The sequence below is a fragment of the Delphinapterus leucas genome, chromosome X (genome assembly GCF_059928025.1).
Source record: "Delphinapterus leucas isolate spDelLeu-1000000601 "Yukka" chromosome X, BTC_Dleu_Yukka2, whole genome shotgun sequence".
NCBI classification, from domain to species: Eukaryota; Metazoa; Chordata; class Mammalia; order Artiodactyla; family Monodontidae; genus Delphinapterus; species Delphinapterus leucas.
Window position 1 is genome coordinate 96,367,306 of NC_143150.1, and position 18,164 is coordinate 96,385,469.

At 36.9% G+C, this 18,164-nt stretch overlaps 1 protein-coding gene across 9 annotated transcripts in view; it reads right to left on the reverse strand.

Moving 5' to 3' along the window:
- The window catches only part of USP9X (ubiquitin specific peptidase 9 X-linked), a 122,718-nt gene that overhangs the window by 82,542 nt on the left and 22,012 nt on the right, over positions 1-18,164 (reverse strand). For all 9 annotated transcript variants that reach the window (XR_016391381.1, XM_089904612.1, XM_089904611.1 and 6 more), the window contains exons 2-5: positions 9,023-9,276; positions 4,594-4,739; positions 2,338-2,417; positions 141-253 (exon numbers count right to left, since the gene is read on the reverse strand). Coding sequence is in view for 8 of the 9 variants with exons in the window: in XM_089904612.1 (XP_089760738.1) it covers positions 141-253; positions 2,338-2,417; positions 4,594-4,739; positions 9,023-9,118 (435 nt within the window). In the remaining variant the exon portion in view is untranslated. The remainder of the gene's footprint in view (positions 1-140; positions 254-2,337; positions 2,418-4,593; positions 4,740-9,022; positions 9,277-18,164) is intronic.

An 18,164-nucleotide genomic window follows, 5' to 3' on the forward strand; every position in this document is an offset into this window, starting at 1 on the left:
TTATAACTAATAAATTTTTAAAGTTTCTCATTTTAAAATCCTTTAATTAATGGATCAAATATATAACCAAATATACTATATAAGAAAACACACTCATCACTATATAAATTTGAGTTTCAAAATTTAAATGAAAGACTCACATGAATTTCAAACTTCCAGCCACTCACTGCCTCGTCTGTAAGGATTTTAGTGAAAGATATTGTTAGCCCATCGCGAAAAAATCGCTGACATGCTTCACTTTTAACATCAAGGCCTAAGAAAAGGAGAGAAAAATTAATGTAAACAAAATATTTCTCTGGTTGTCTTACAGTGTCCAATTATAAGATAAAAATAATTGTAAAATATTCAGTAACAGCTAACAAATGCCGACTAGATTTGGAACAAAACTCACAGCATTATGTATAAGAGGTCAAAAAGGTAACAGGTTCAGAAACAAAAATAATCTTCAATGAATTTCAAAAATACTTAACTGTATAAGAGTACATTAATCCAAGTAATATTAAGATGAATCAAAACTATTTCAAATTATGACACTGGACCGACCTTAAATACAAAATGGTTATGAGTACCATGTGATAGGGGATTTAAATACTTCACAGTATTTTACTCCCTGACAACAAATCTTAAAATTTTTAAAATGATGTTTCTCGGGGACTTCCCTGGTGGCGCAGTGGTTAAGAATCCGCCTGCCAATGCTGGGGACACGGGTACAAGCCCTGGTCCGGGAAGATCCCACATGCCACAGAGCACCTAAGCTCGTGCGCCACAACTACTGAGCCCGTGCTCTAAAGCCCGTGAGCCACAACTACTGAGCCCGCACGCCTAGAGTCTGTGCTCCGCAACAAGAGGAGCCAACCCAACGAGAAGCCCACACACCGCAATGAAGAGTAGCCCCGGCTTGCCGCAACTAGAGAAAGCCCACACGCAGCAATGAAGACCCAACGCAGACAAAAATAAATAAAATAAATTTTTTTTAAAAAATGACGTTTCTTAACTATTTTTAAAATCTCATTTTGGTTGTACATTATCCATTTGACATCAAATACTATTCTGCTATTCTACAGAAGAGTTTCATCGATTAAAGATAAATTATCATCTTCCGTATTAGTCTCTTCCACTGGCTCAACATCTATGCTTCTTTATATCTTTCTTTTAATTTCACCTGATTTCAGAAAGGCAACAGAGCTACATGCCCCCAGACACACAAAATAAACTTTAACTCTTGATGACAAAATGAAAAGCCATTCAGTTTGAACATATGAGTATTATTCGATTTTGGCTGTACAACAGACATGACATTTAAGCCCAGTACTGTAGTTTAAAAAATCTGAACCTTGCTTAAAATTAAAATAAACCATGGTCCCAAAGAAATATGGGGAGGAGGAGGGGATTGCATTTCCAATGAATGTCAATGATATTAAATGAAATACCATTGTGTGTTTTTACCTATCACTGTACAGTCAGGACCTAAAACATGTCTAGGACAGAAGCCTTCAAAAATCTGCTGAATTGATGAATAAATGTGTAAATGAACAAAAGAAATCTGAGTGGTGAAAACAATGGTTATCTGATAATGCATTTTCATAGCTCATTAGATTGGTTTTCTAAGATTAGTAAGGTGTAACAACACGTTCCTTAAATGAAGGAGGGTAATTACTCTAAGACAAAGGAAATTTTACCCTTGCCGTGGAATGAGACAGACTTAAGCAAGGTACTAAAGACAATAATTTTTACAACATTTAATTTCAATTGTGATGATTCCCATTGATAATTAGAACACATCCATGGCTACCCTATTTCAGAAATTGAAATGTTATTGCTGTTTATTTTAATCTCCAATGCCTTAAAAATGAGTAGATATTACAATAGTAGCCCTTTGCTAAGAGAATTCAATTGCACCTAAAGAAAACTAGTCACTGAAAAAAATGATGATTAATTCCAAAATTAAGCTTTGACTTCTAGACAAGAATAACAGCATGACTCCTTTTAATTGGGTTACTTTTTTAAAAAAACACAGGACCTCATCTTTCAGGTCTTTTTTTCTTTTAGAGAAAATCCAAACCTTTTCTGTGTATTAAAGAATAATCAACACATAAGCTAAACAGTTTAAATATGAATATATACAAATTTTACGTATAACTTCAGAGAGTTCACAAACATCCTTGTAGGCTGTCCGAAGGATAGTGAACCCTTGCTCTAGGGACAAATCATAAGCCATAGCAAGAAAACTTGTTAAATGTTCTAGTCTAGGAATACACAGAAAAAGTCTTCAGGCATGAAGTGAAACTATTAGCTAGTAGCATACATTATGGAAAGCATAAGACCATTTAAACTTACCTTTTTTACTAAGATCAATAGCAGCTTCTAAAAGCACTTCTAATTCCCCTTTCGGCAAAACTGGAACCACCCATCGAGGCCTAAGAGTTTTAATAACATAAAAAGATGTTTATTGGTTGAACACTGAACGAGGCACTATAAATGAGTTACTAATTACAATTACTCACTCAGTGCACCATGAAAATATTAAAATGAAACTAAAATATTAAAACCACAAGGTTGGCAGAACATCTGCTTTGTGGGGCTAAGCATCATCTGTTGTCTCTACAAACAAAAGATATAGCAATGAGAGAAGGGAAAATAAAATTATTTTAATAACACAATATAAAACTACTATAACAATCAAGTATCACTAGAATATAAAACTACTATAATAATCAAGTATCACTTAAATGGATACCTATTGTTAGAGTTCATAGGAAAGTGCTCTTTCAGGATTCAGGTTAAAGGAGACATGATGAACCTCTTAGTTGTCCATCCACTTCCTCACAAAGAAGAAAAAATCTAGGTGGCAAATGACTAATTTCTGCCTCAACTTTTCCTGAAGGTTAAGTTAGACATAGGTCTCCAAGTCTTTATGCCTCCACAGGCACCCTCCTCCCTCAAACAACGATGCAGCATACACCCAGGTGGTGCTTTCTCTGCTCCCAGTGCCAGCGGCCCAACCATCTGGGAGTCCATCCTCTTCCTACCCCTTCATCCCTCACTACCACCCAACTTACCCAGTGCTCCAAAAAACCCCATTTTGATAAAAAGTGCTCCATGACCACATAATCTATTAGAAACCAATGTATACCACCCTTTCTCATTGTTTTTATTTACATAAAAAAACATCACTTGTGTTTCTCTCCCCCTGCAGATTTGCTAACATGCAACTTTGCCCTTGAGTGAGCGTAAGAAGTCCACTTTATCATCAGCAACCACCAGACAAAAATTGAAAAGTAACAGTACAACTTTTTGCTATGATAACTCTGCTACAAAGAATGGGCAGGGACATTACAACTTTATACAACTGTTTGTTTGTTTGACTAATTCATTATATGCCATTACTACAGGCAACCGCCAAAAGAATCACATTTAATGTGTTCTTTCAAATATACCTTTAAAAACAATGAGTTAAATAGATATTAATAGGAAAAATATTTAAAATAAATGAAGTGAGGAAAACAAGTTATAAAATGGTATTATAGTAAGAATTCCATATTTGTACAGAAAGCAGCACATATGATAATAAACACAAAAGACAACCTGGAAGAATGTACACCTTATTGTTAGTAGCAACTTTTGGTTGGGAGGTGTGTATCTACAGAGGAAATTACAAAGAACATTATTGACATAATATATTTCTATGTTTAACAAGATGTACTTACATTATATTACTTATGTAATCAGAATGTTTTTTAAAAAACGCAAAGGGTTTCTATTTCCCCTGACATTATATATGTAATGGTGTTAACTGATTTTTTAAAAGTAAACTTACTAAGGCAAGTAAGTGCCTATAAGTGTATTTTCCTTACTTTTCTTTTGGGGGGTTGGAGGGATGTGTCACACCTCCCTAGGACTCACTTGTTGAGCTCACAGCCTGGTGAAGACCACAGACATGCAGGATGGTTCCCTGAAACGCTCTTCCCTTATCTTCTTTAAATCTTTTCCTTCCCATACACACAAGCTTAAACTTTCACACTCTCAGAGTCTTACTCCAAATAATCAAAGCATGGGGCGGGGAGGTGGGTGTGGGTGAATGTTTGTACTATGAGTATGAAAATGTATACTCTGAACCACCCCCATGAGATGAAGATCAGGAGAAACAAATAGCTGAGATGGTTAAATGTCTCAAACTAATCAAGGGTTCACAAAGGGGCAGGCTCTGAGGAACTCAATCTTCTTATGACCTGGTTTACCTCAGGGCCATGCAAAAAGTATTAAAGTCATCCAGTAACCCACATGCTAATAAGAAAAAAAACGGGAAATCACACATACGGTTCTACTTCAGTAACACACCAGCTAGGGTGATCATCATTAAACTGAACACTTTATTGACACTGTTACTTCCTTTCATTTTTTAAATCCATTAAGAACCATGGGTTGCAAAGTACTTGGCAATGACTAAGATGTTAAGGCTATTTAAGGAGGCAGTATGGTTACTGGGATATTCCTATCCACTCCTCCTCTTTTCTTAGTACTAATCACTGAGCTGAAATACTTTTGTTTTTCCTGTGTATGACACACTTAAAAAGCAAAACAAAATCAACTCACCTATTGATCATGTCATCCAACTTTGCCAGGTCAGTATGTGGAAATGCAGGTTCCTCATCTTCAAGCTGTGGTGGGGCATCAACTTGACCTTGTTCATCTGGGGGAGTTGCCGGGGAATTTTCATTGGAAGAATCAGGTGATGAAGTCTTAATTAAATTCAAACACCAACACAGATTAGGGGGAAATAATGTAAGCTTTTAAAGAAGATATGATCATTGTAAGTTTATGATGTTTCAGGCAGTCTCTGTGCTACTACGCTTTAAAATAATTTCATTTAATCCTCAAGAGCCTAAGGAAGTATTCTTCTGCCACTTAACAGATGAAAAAAACAAACTCAGACAATAAGCTCCAATTCTGTGGTCAGGATCTGAATCCAGGTCTAATTCTAAAGTTTGAGTTCTTATCCACAGTGTATACTGCTTCTCCGCCTACATTTCCCATTATATGAGCCCTTCATGATAGAAATTATTGTACACATTTTACAGATTAAAAAGTTTCTGATATAACATTTATTTTTCATTCTGAAGAGAAAAAATAAATTTTATTCCACAATTCCCCTAGTCTCCAACTATTATCCAAATAATTATTAAAACTTCATTGTGAAAAAAAAAAAAAAACTTCATTGTGGTTTCTAAATAAGTCACACCATTTTCAACTAATAAGGCTCATTTTATTCTTTCATTCTTCATTCTTTGTGCTTCTTTTTCTTTCCCCCCATACTTTAGCTGTGTACAATATTTCCACAATTAAGTGAATGAACTTTTATGACCCTTATTAATTTTGAAAGCAGATAGTATTTTTCTCTTTCAAATTGAGACTAATCTAAATTTTAAGCTGACTTTTACTCGTATATTCTTGAATTTTCTACCTACTGTAGGTTGATGGCCCTTTTAAAGAAGGCCCCTTTCCCTATCATTTTAGCATTTATTGAACAGATGCATAAATAAGTACTTGTATTGAAGACAGGTGGGTATACCACCATTAATATATTCTACTTACAAAGTTTATATATGAACTCATAGAGCCAATTTGCAAGTAAATAGCAAACTTTTACTTAAGATGGCGAACACTACGCAGGTGCTATAGGGCTAGTTTCAAGGCAAAAATCTGTAGAACAGAATTCAAGTTTTTTCAGAAGCCCAATAAAAATATTTGCATTTCAAGTATGTAACTTAGGAAGTCTGCTTCATTACTTTTTAAAAAGGCCCATTTCCCCTGGTATATATGTATTATATACATGCTCACAGAAATCCTAAAGACAAAAATAACAATTAAGATACCCGCAATACCACATCAACAGATAAGCACCAATGACATTTTCAGTTATTTCCTTGCATTTTTTCTTCTATGTGACCCCCCCAAAATCCTGTCTACATATGTATAAATTTTCAATAAAATTGGGATTATACTTGCTTAAGTCTGTGTCCTTTTCCATTCAACATTTGAGTATTTTCCCACATCATAAACAATCTTTTTTAAAGAGCTGATTAATGGCCACATAGTATTAATTAAACAAAATTAAGGGACATTTAGCATTCTGCAATTTTTATTGCTAACATAAAACAAAACTATACTGAATCTTTTATATATAAATCTTTGTGTTGAACTTCAATTTTTCCTTAGGACAGAACCCTGGAAATATAATTACTACAACAACAGTATAAATTATTTATTTTAGGGCTACTGACATATATTTTACTAAATTCCATTCCAGAAAGTCTGCACCCTCCCATGAACATCTCCCAAGATTGTTCATCCCATAGGGCCTTTGCCAAGGCTGTTTCATTTATCACTGGGCTTTACTATTATATATACTAGAGCCTAAAATTCTCTCCTATGGGAACACTCTTTTAAAAACTATTATAGATTAAGTGAAAAATCTGATTGGTTTTAGAAATTCCCTTTATGCCAATATGAAAAAGCATTTTCAAAGTAAGCCGTAAGTTGGGTAGTGATTAATGCTATGGCTGCTTCCTCTTGGTCCAGTAAGTGTCAAATCTTCTGAAATAACTAAAATCCTAACATTAAAAAGTAGAGAATAAGAAAGTGAAAGAGGGATTCTACAGATAGTTAAGAATGCAATTTGTGGGAATTCCCTGGCGGTCCAGTGGTTAGGACTCGTGCTCTCACTGAGGGCCCGGGTTCATTCCCTGGTTGGGGAACTAAGTTCCCAGAAGCCGAGTGGCGCGCGCCCCCTCCACCAAAAGAATGCAATTTGTTTGTTCCCTTTTTTCTTTTAATTATCATTCATCCTCAAAAATGTAAAGAGCTATTTAAAGGAAGAGGACATAATGCAGATACATAATATTAAGCTGAGTATCACAAACCTAAGAGCTCTTAGAATTATCAAGTACACCTTAAAATAAAAGTAAGGTTAGAGGTTTAATTTCTGTCTAAAGCCATGCAAACCACAAACACTGCAGAAGATGTTAAAAGTCCATGCACGATGCAGGTATGAAACAGAAGAGAGCAAGATACTGGAACTCAAGCTACAAGCTCCTGGTTTAAAAATATAAATCTCTGGCGTCCAACACAAACTTTAGACTATGTTTAAAGAAACATGAGTACTGGCTAACAAATTTATGACACAGGAAAGACTTAACAACTCTGTCCAAGACTCGTGGCCATATTCTTAAGTATTACATGTCCCAAAAGTGGGAACTGGAGAGGAAAAGGAATAAAGTTGACATTTATTTGGGGAAAAAAACATTAAAACCTGACTTGCTCACTTCTCTAAAATGGCAGAGGGAGAGGATGAAAGGGGGGAAGGGGGGAGGGAGGGAAAGTGCACCAGCGCACGCGCGCACACACACACACAGCTCTTTCCTATCATACCTGTAAGAGAGAGAATACGTAATCTATAATAGCTGGACAATAAGAACTTAACCACAAATGACAAATGTAAGTACTCTACAATAACAGTACTTTTGCCTAAAAACTTATCCATACAGAATTCTACACAAACATGTACCAACTGTAAGCAGCAAGTTTGTGATTCACATGCATGCACCTCAGCTACAAATTCACCTCTAAGTGCTGTTTGAGCCGCATATCACAAGTTTTAATGTTTGTCTTATGTGGTTTAATATGTCCCAGTATAAAATTACATACAATAGAAAGCTGAAAATTAATTATCTAAACTTACATTTCAAGAAATGAGAAAAAGAGCAGCAATCCAAACCCAAAAGAAGTTAAGGGAACAAGAAGTAAGAGTTAAAAGCATGTAAGTGGGGTCTTCCCTGGTGGCGCAGTGGTTGAGAGTCCGCCTGCCGATGCAGGGGACACGGGTTCGTGTCCCGGTCCGGGAAGATCCCACATGCCGCGGAGCGGCTGGGCCCGTGAGCCGTGGCCGCTGAGCCTGCGCGTCTGGAGCCTGTGCTCTGCAACGGGAGACGCCACAACAGTGAGAGGCCCGCGTACCACACACACACACAAAAAGCATGTAAGTGGGAAGGGCGAAGAGAGTTAAAGCCAAAAATTAGTTTGGGGGAAGGTTTGATGCAATTGATAAATCCTTTAGGAAAGAGTAATCAGGAGAGAGAACACAAATTAGCAGTATCAGAGATGAAAAAGGAGATGTTACCACAGGCCCTAAGACATTAAAAAGATAACAAAAAAGGATATTATAAAGTTTTACTCCAATAATTTGACAATCTAGATGAAGTGGACAAATTCCTTGAAAAACACATTCCCAAAATCCACCAGAAAAACAAAAAAAACCAGAAAATTCCCCTATTTAAAAAAAAAAGTTGGATCTGCAATTACAACCGTTCCACAAATAAAGCCCCAGGCCAGATGGTTTCACCAGTAAAATCTAAATAATTAATGAAGAAATAACTGAAGTCTTATACAAATTCATCCAGAGAATAGAAGAAGAAAGAATATTATGAGTTTTGAGGCCAGCATAAAAATCTAGATACCAAAATCTATTTTAAGCTCTTTGCAAACATTATTTCATTTGATCCTCTTAATGATCCTATGTAGTTATACTATTATTATCCTTATTTTATAGCTAAAAAACTGAGGTGTAAAGGTCATATAATTTACCCAAAGTCATAAAGCTAGCATGGTGCAAAGCTAAAATTTGAACACAAGCAATATGACTCGAGTCCATACTCTAACCATAGGCTACATCAAATGATTTAATGCTTTGCTCTGGAACTGACACAGGGCTTAAATACTTGACTTTAATGATTACTGATAGTGTAAGACACCAGGAAAAAAAAAAGCGGGGGGGGGGGGGGGGGAGACCTGCATACCCAAGCATCACCATCTATAGCACTTGAGTTTCTTGTTACTATGTAAGACCTATGTTTATATTTCTTAAAATAACAGTTTTATGGTTACTTCACAAATTATTCAGAACATTATTTAATATCCCATAACAGACACACCAATGTAGCTTTAACTAGTATCTTAAACATCCTACCTGATTCTGTTGGAGGGGGGGCTGAGACTGTCCATCAGGAGCCTGGCCCTGGCTGTCATTCCCTCCTACTGGAGAGCCACGAGTCGTGGCTGTCATACTCGACACAGGGCAGATCTTTGCAATTTTGTCTGCTTATGTAGTTGTCTTGAAAAAAGAAATTATAGTCCACTTATAGAAGATGAAGTACCAGCATTTGTCAGTCTTAAAAAGCTCCAATTCAAGAATAAACCATCTTGCAGAGACCATTGCATAACCTACAAGTAGAAGAAAAAAAGCACATTGTTTTAGACATAAAAAACATGAACTAAGGAATTGTTCGAATTTAATATTACCAGTGAATCTAGTCAGGAGAAAGTGGCTATATAAATGAGAGAGAGGACAAAGCTGAAAAGTTTCATTAATACTATATTTAACTTAATAAACTGATAATAGTACATCAGCAGTTATGTCAAGAAAACATACAAGTATAGCCTTATGATATTTCAGTTTCTTCCTGGGATTCCAGAGACATTATCAAGGTATTCACTTAGTTGTCATTTCAATTCAATTATGGAGTGGCAAAACTGTCTTCAATTTGCCAATGCCTTGAATATACACATTCCTACAATGTATTTAAGACATAAACCAAGTAATAAAATCTGATTGTTAACTGTATACTACTCCTCCAATACGACCTATTTTGTCAAATGACCTTGACTCTCCCCTTTTGGGAAGGTTTTGGCCACAGGCACTCCCAGAGCCATGACAGGGCTACAGACCCAAACTGTTTAACAATGGAATTCCTCTTTGCAGAAATCTAGCAAAGGTGTATAGAGGAATACCACCAAACCCTCAATTCTATATTCTTAGCTGTGTAGTAAAATCATCTAAAGTGCTTTTAAAAACACTGATGTCCAAACCCCTCTCCAGATTGAATAAATTACAATATTCGGGAGTTAAGCCTAGGCATCAGTACTTTTCAAAAAATCTCCCCCATGACTGATTCTAATGTACCACGAGATTGAGAACCTCAGCTGACTGATTTATAGATCTTTGGTTATAAGGCAACTACACTTCCATTTAGTCCATGGTATTTACTTCAAGCTTAAATATAATCACTTAACCCAGAGATGGCGTTCTAACAAGATTTTGTTTCACTTATCAAATTGGCATAATAAAAAGCTTAAGACTGATAACATCGGGTACTGGGGAGGCTAAAAACAGAAAAATCTTTAATACATAAAGTGGAAAAACAATTAAAAGGTAACATGCTTGAACACCCTCCCTTTCACTTTTGTTTTCCATTTTTATACAACCTACATACACTAACAAAAAATTTTATGTGAAGTAGACAATTTTAAAACCCAGAAAAACCCACCTATCAAAATCTTCAGCCACTTTGGGTTGGCTGGCAAATTGTTTAAATTTTTTTTTCTTACCACTCAAAATATCAGCTAACCAATTCAACTTCATTCTCTCTACTTCAAATTTGCTCCAATCTCTTTCTTTTGATCCCACTGCTCATGATCCCCAATGAATGATGCTCCCTCAATCTTTTCCCAGAAACTTTGTTCTTAGCCTATAAATATGCTTGAATCTTTGTTACTGAAATGAAAAATCACCAACCTCTGTCCTTCCCTTTCCCCCCAAATCTTAAAAAGAATGCCTCTGCTTCTCCCTTCCCTTTCACTCCTTCCACTCTCTCATCATCTAGCTGTATCTAAGCTATCAAAACTGTTTTAAGCCACTGGGTCTTAACTGAGGTCTATGGATGGGTTTGAGGATTAACTCCCCTAAAATTACATGCAAAGCTTTGTAAATATGTACATTCGGGGGTGGGGGAGGTCTGCTTCACAGATCATCAATGCTCTACTAATTGACAATTAACTGATAATCAAATGACTGCCCCTTGCCGTTCACCCTGTTTGCCCTCTTCTTAGCGTTAGCCACAACTGGCTGCCACTACCCCCACCTCCCTTCTTGAAGCTCTGAGCTTTCTTGGCTTATACAATCCTGGACTCAAGTTTCCTTTCCTTTCTACTTCTTTTCAAAGGGGAGGGTAGAGAATAGTAGGTAGTAGTGATGTCAGCGACAAATACAGTTTTCGACACTGAAACAGAGGTGAAAACCTCCACCAGACAACTGACTTTGTAAGTCAGGAACTGAAGGAGAACTTGGGGGTCTTGAACAGAACGTTAATGTTCACAAGAGTGGGAGACGGATTCATTAGCATCATCTGGGAGCCCCCCGAATACACACCTCCTTCTGAAAGTGAGGGGGGTCACAATCTTGGGGGGTGGGAAGAAATAGCATAATATATTCTCAAGTGTCGGGCAAGTTGGGGAGGGGGGACGAAACCCTGAGGCACACCAAAATTAAAGTGGTGTTTTTAAGGTAAATCCGTACACTTTACATAGAATGTGGCATTTTCCTATAAATTAGAAAACCACAGCTCTAAGAGGTGACTTGACCAAAGCACAGATAGAAAGTAAGTCTAAAAAATTAATTCTATTACTTTGTCCACTAAACCAATCCTATCGCTCTTCAAAAATTATTTCCGGGAAGCAACCCAAGGATGAATGGATAAACATTTGGTATATACATACAATGTAATAGTATTTAGTGTTAAAAAGGAAGGAAATTCTGACTTGGATGAACCTTGAGGATGTAATGCTAAGTGAAATAAACCAGTCACAAAGGGGCAAATATTCCATGACTCCATTTATATGAGGTACCTACAGTCAGAGAAGGAAAGTAGAAGGGTGGTTACCAGGGGTTGGAAAGAGCAGGAAATGGGGAATTATTGTTTAATGGGTACAGAGTTGCAGTTTGGGAAGATGAAAAGTTCTGGAGATGGATGGTGGTGATGGTTGCACAATGTTAATGCACTTAATGCCACCGAACTATACCTAATAATGGTTAAAATTGAAAATTGTTTATATATTTTTCCCACAATAAAAAACATACATACACACACACACACACACAGCACTAACTGCTCTCTTGCTTTGCACTCTTTAACATTAGATTATTTGAGTTAAAACATCTTAAAATTATATTCTCGTGTTGTTTTGTTTATGCTCAACATTGTTCCATCTATATGCATCCCAATAACTCTCCATCCATAGACAAATCAAAAATATCTGGCAAAAGTCAAAGGACAAATTATTCTAGACAAAAGCATTCTGTGGATAACTAAGGGACTGTCCCTTTCAACAAAATAACATTAAAGTAAATGGAAAAGGCGGCAGTCTGAATGAAACCTCTCCCCAAACAAAATACCTTTCTCTCAGACCACAGAACTAAATCACCTTCTGCTTCTTGCAAAGTATTCTATTGGCAAAGCCTCAAGCTGCTTGCCATCCATATCCCTTATATACTCTCACCTTTCTGTCTCTTGGTTTCTCAGTTTCTTCTACCTCTAAGTTCCCCATATTTCTAGATTTCCAACGCTGCTAGGAAGGTACAGCAGGTCTCAGCATAGCATACTCTGCTCTATTCTGCTGTTTTTAACAGTCATCTCTCTACCATCACATAAGAATTGGATACTTTTTCCTTAATGTGCTAGGCTGAGAGATTAAGAGCAAGAAAAAATAACTTCTGGATTCAAACATAACTCTTGTTCAAAATCTCACCTCTGCCACTTACAAGCTGCCCTATCTTAAAGGCCAGTAACAACTACTCTAATTTTCCAGGTCTTTAAAACTGAAACAATGCTACCCACAAAAATGCCATGAGGGGACTTCCCTGGCAGTCCAGTGGTTAAGCCTCCAAGCTCCCAATGCAGGGGGCACGGATTCGATCCCTTGCTGGGGAACTAAGATCCCACGTGCTGCACAGTGCAGCCAAAAAACAAAAACAGAAGTTAAACTGATAAATTTTACATTACGTACATTTTACCACCCAAAAAAGGGGAGAACAGATAACAAGTGCTGGCGAGGATGTGGAGAAAGTGGGACCTTCATACACTGTTAGCAAGAATGCAAAATGGTACAGCACCTTTGAAAAACAGTTTGGCAATTTCTCAAAAAGTTAAACATAGAATTAACAAATGACCCAGTCATTCCACTCCTATGTATATATTCAAGAGAAATAACATACGTCCACACCAAAAACATGTACACAAATGTTTATAGCAGCATTAATCATACTAGCCAAAATGTGGAAACAACCCAAATGTCCATCAACCAATGAATGAACAAAATGTGGTGTATCCATACAAAAGAATATTTTTCAGTCATAAAAATAAATACAGTTCTGATACATGCTACAACATGGATAAGCCTTGAAAACACCATGCTAAGTGAATTAAACCAGATACAAAAGGACAAATACTGTATGGTTCCACTTATATGAATATCCAGAATAGGCAAATTCATAGACAGAAAGTAGAGGTTACCAGGGGCTGGGGGAAAAGGAAGATGAAGAATTACTGGATAACAGTTACAAAATTTCTGCTTGGGGTGATGAACAAGTTTTGGAAATAGTTGTGATGGTTGTACAACACTGTGAATGCAAATAATGCCACTAAATTGTACACTTAAAATGGTTAAAGTAGTAAGTTTTGTGATATATATATATTTCAACACAATTTAAAAAAATTATTGATAGGACAAAAACATTGAATTGTACACTTTAAATGGATGAATTGTATGGTATGTGAATGTCTCAATAAATCTGTTAAAAGAATATTAACAAAAAACATAGTGGAAAAAATGATTAAAAGGAATTAAAATACATTAGAAAACATTCACTTAAGGCAAAAGAAATCAGTAACGGAAGAAGAAAGGAAGAAAAAAGCCATGAGATATAGAAACAAAGTAAAATGGCAAATGTAAATCCATCTATATCAATAATGACATTAAACGTGAATGGCTCATAAAATCCAATCAAAACACAGAGATAGACTGGATTTAAAAAGAAAGATCCAGGGACTTCCCTGGTGGTCTAGTGGGTAAGACTCTGCATTCCCAATCCAGGGGGGGCCTGGGTTCAACCCCTGGTGGGGGAACTAGATCCCACATGCATGCCACAACTGAGTCCACATGCCACAACTAAAAGAAGATCTCACGTGCTGCAACTAAAAGATCACACATGTCACAATGAAGATCCCACGTGCCACAACTAAGACTCAATGTAGCCGAAATAAATTTTTTTTTTTTAAAAAAAAAGAAAGATCCAACCACATGCTGTCAATTGGAGACAGATTTTGGATTCAAGGATATAAACTGGTTGAAAGTTAAAAGGATGGAAAAATATCCATCATGCAAAACAGCAACCATAAGAAAGCTGGAGTGGCTATATGTTTGTCAGAGAAAAAAGACTAAGACAAAAAAATATTACTAAAGGTAAAGAGGAACATTTTACAATAATAAAAGGGTCCATTCATGAAGAAAATATGACAATTATATATATATATATATATATATATACACACACACACAACCTAACAGAGCCTCAAAACATATGAAGCAAAAAATGACAGAGGAGCGAGAAACAGACAATCCAACAATAATAGTTAAAAGATTTCAGGGCCTTCCCTGGCAGTCCAGTGGTTAAGACACTGCACTCCCACTGCAGGGGACACGGGTTTGATCCCTGGTTGGGGAACTAAGATCCCACAGGCTGCACGGTGCGGGCCAAAAAAAAGAGAAGACTTCAACTCCCCACTTTCAATGATGGATAAAACTAAGCAGAAGATCACCAAGTAAACAGAAAACTTTAACAACTATACACCAACTAGATCATACAGACATCTACAGAACACTCTACCCAACAGCAAGAATATACAGTCTTCTTGAGTACACATGAACATCCTCCAGGACTGACCATATGCTAGGCTGCAAATTAAGTCTCAATAAACTTAAGGGACTGAAAGTTAAGTATATTCTTTGAACACAGTGGAATGAAATTAGAATTCATCCAAAGGAAATTTCACAAGCATGTGAAAATTAAATAGATATATTTTGCCATGGTAATCATTTAAATCACTTACTGGCTCCTCAGTTGATTTTCCTGGTATAAAATCCTGCCATCTACAAATAATAAAAATTCTGAATTCTCCTTAAAGATAAAACTAAGGGGGGCTTCCCTGGTGGGGCAGTGGTTGAGAGTCCGCCTGCCAATGCAGGGGACACGGGTTCGTGCCCCGGTCCGGGAAGATCCCACGTGCCGTGGAGCGGCTGGGCCCGTGAGCCATGGCCGCTGAGTCTGCACATCCGGAGCCTGTGCTCCGCAACGGGAAAGGCCACAACACTGAGAGGCCCGCGTACCGCAAAAAAACAAAAACAAAAACCAAAAAAACACTAAGGTAAGATGTTCTCACTGAAATATACCGTAACACTGCTTCTTTTCTTGCTTAATGTTAAAAACTTCGGCACACAAAAAGGTCAGACTAAAATAGCTTCACAGCACTTACCTTAAGAAACAAAACAAGTCCTCACAATCACTATTTTTAAAAACTGTCCAGCCCTACAAACAACAGGCATCCAAACATATTCACCCAAAACATCAATGAAAACTTAGGATGTGATGGAAACATCAATAGTCATAAGTACAAACTATATTTAATCGATTTCAAATCAATGATATGAAGAGATGGGGAGGGGAAGAGAGAAATGAGGAAAACGGTATAGAATTACAGTAGAAAAAGAACGAACCAAAAAGGAAATGAGAGAAGCAATTAGGAGTGACACACAGTTAACACCTATTGAGCAGTCACCATGTGCCAGGTACCATTTAAAAGTTTTCATCTATTAACTCACTTAATACTCAATCTCAAAAGGTAAGTACTCATTATTACCATTTTACAGACAAAAAACTGAGGTACATAAAGATAATCTAACTAAAATGAAGTAACTAATAGGGGACAAAGCTAGCAAATCAAATTTCAAATCTAGATACCTTGGTACCAACCGTTCTGCTTATCCCCTTGCTATGCTACATTGCTCTTTCTATTTCAGTGCTATAGGAGGAGAGACCATAGAGGGGAGAAACAGAGGTACTTCATCAATCCTATTAAGTGTGTTAGTCAACCACTCTTGTTAAAGATCTCAAACTTATTTTGCCAGAAGCAGTGTGGTATACAAAACCAATTTTCTAACCAGAAATATATGAACTTAAATTTCTACTCTAGTACTTAACTGTGTGACCTTAGGCAAAGTTCCCAAACCTCTTTGGGACTTAGTCTCCTCACCTGAGGATACAAGGCTATGGTTGTTGATGATTAAATGAGGTAATGATTATCTTTAAATGTCAGAGCTGTCCAGTTAAGTATTAGTTCTCTTTCCTCTCAAATAACATTCCACTGGAGGGGAGACACTTTAAAGACAACTATTTGTAATTTAGTACTGAGGACGGAACATGTGTGAGGGTTTTGGAGTGAAAAAAGACTTGGTAAATATGAAGTCTGTTCTGCTACAAAACATGTACAGGCATACCTTGGAGATACTGTGGGTTCAGTTCCAGACCACCACAATAAAGCAAGTATCACAAAGCGAGTCACACGAAGTTTTTGGTTTCCCAGTACACATAAAAATTATGTTTATAGTATACTGTAGTCTATTAAGTGTGCAACAGCATCATGTCTAAAAACACAATGTACATACCTTAATTCAAAAATACTTTATTGCTAAAAATGCTAACCATCACCTTAGCCTTCAGCAAGTCATAATCTTCTCGCAACAGTAACAAAGATCACTGATCACAGATGACCGTAACAAATATAATAATGAAAAAGCTTCAAATATTGTGAGAATTACCAAAGTGTGGCAGAGACACAAAGTGAGCAAATGATGTTGGAAAAATGGCAACAGACTTGCTCGATGCAAGGTGTCCACAAACCTCCAATTTGCAAAAAACACATTACCTGCCAAGAGCATTAAGCGAAACGTGATAAAGTAAGGTATACCTGTAGTTTTGTAATGGTATTTAGCTCACTGGCAAACAAACAAAAAAATGGCTAGCTCACTGGCCAGTAAACACGCCTGCAAATCATGTTACTTCATAAGCAATTTCCCCCTCAACACATGAATGTTTTGCACCAAGTAACAGCAGCTGAATGCAGCATGAGTGTTGGGGATAAAGGTCTGGACCAGATAGCCATCACCCTACATTTTTCTTGGCTCGGTCTGGCCGCATGCTCTGTCTTGTAAGTATGTATACTGTTCCTCCTGACCTTTGTGCATTTTAATTTTATTTCAGCCTTGTGTCCCTAACTCAGTAACCTCAACCATTCCCTATATGGAAGGGTTCTATTAGGTTACCTTAAAAAAGAAAAAAAAAAAAGTCCTACATTTACCATAGTTTGTCAGGAGTTTAGGATCTTTTAAACTGTGCTGTTTATTTTATTGAAATTCTTATTGTTTTTGTTAGTGCTCTAATTACAAAGTTACATAGCTTCTGAGTGATCAGTTTGCTCTCAATCCTCTTTCCCCCATAAGCCCTGTTACTTTTTGGTGCATGATTTTTGCAGAACATGAGGCTTTTCAGCCATTGAAATATAACAGATATACCTATAACAGATCACATTTAATCTCCAAGTATCTTCTTCTCTCTTTCAAGGTAGCTAATACCTTCAGAGATTGCTGGGAAGCTTCAATGGAAGAATGTATGTGAAGTGCCACGTACACAGAAGGCACACGACAAATAATAGATATTCTAACAAGTGCTGGTTTTTTCTCCCTTGAAATGCTAATTAGATTACTATGTACGCTCAACAATTCTTATTCCCAGGCGCCCTATGATCTCCAAATCAGTCCAGAGGAAAAGTATTCTCCCAATTATAAATTACCAGGATTCTATGCTCCTGACATACATATTATACTTGCACAGGTTGAACTTTAAAATGAATGAACAGCCTCAACAGTTATATTAATATAGCTGCTTTTATTATTCTGTTACATTAACACAGAATCCTACCATATCTCAAAAGTTTGCCCTACTTTTTAAAAAGTTTCAACTCAAATCTTACCATCTGTAAGACAATTCACAGCACAGCGTTCGTATCAGAATTTGTGCTGGCTCTAAAGAAAACGTGACAATAGGAAGACTAAAGAAACCAGCAGGGACTTCCCTGGTGGCGCAGTGGTTAAGAATCCGCCTGCCAATGCAGGGGACACGGGTTCGAGCCCTGCTCCAGGAAGATCCCACATGCCGTGGAGCA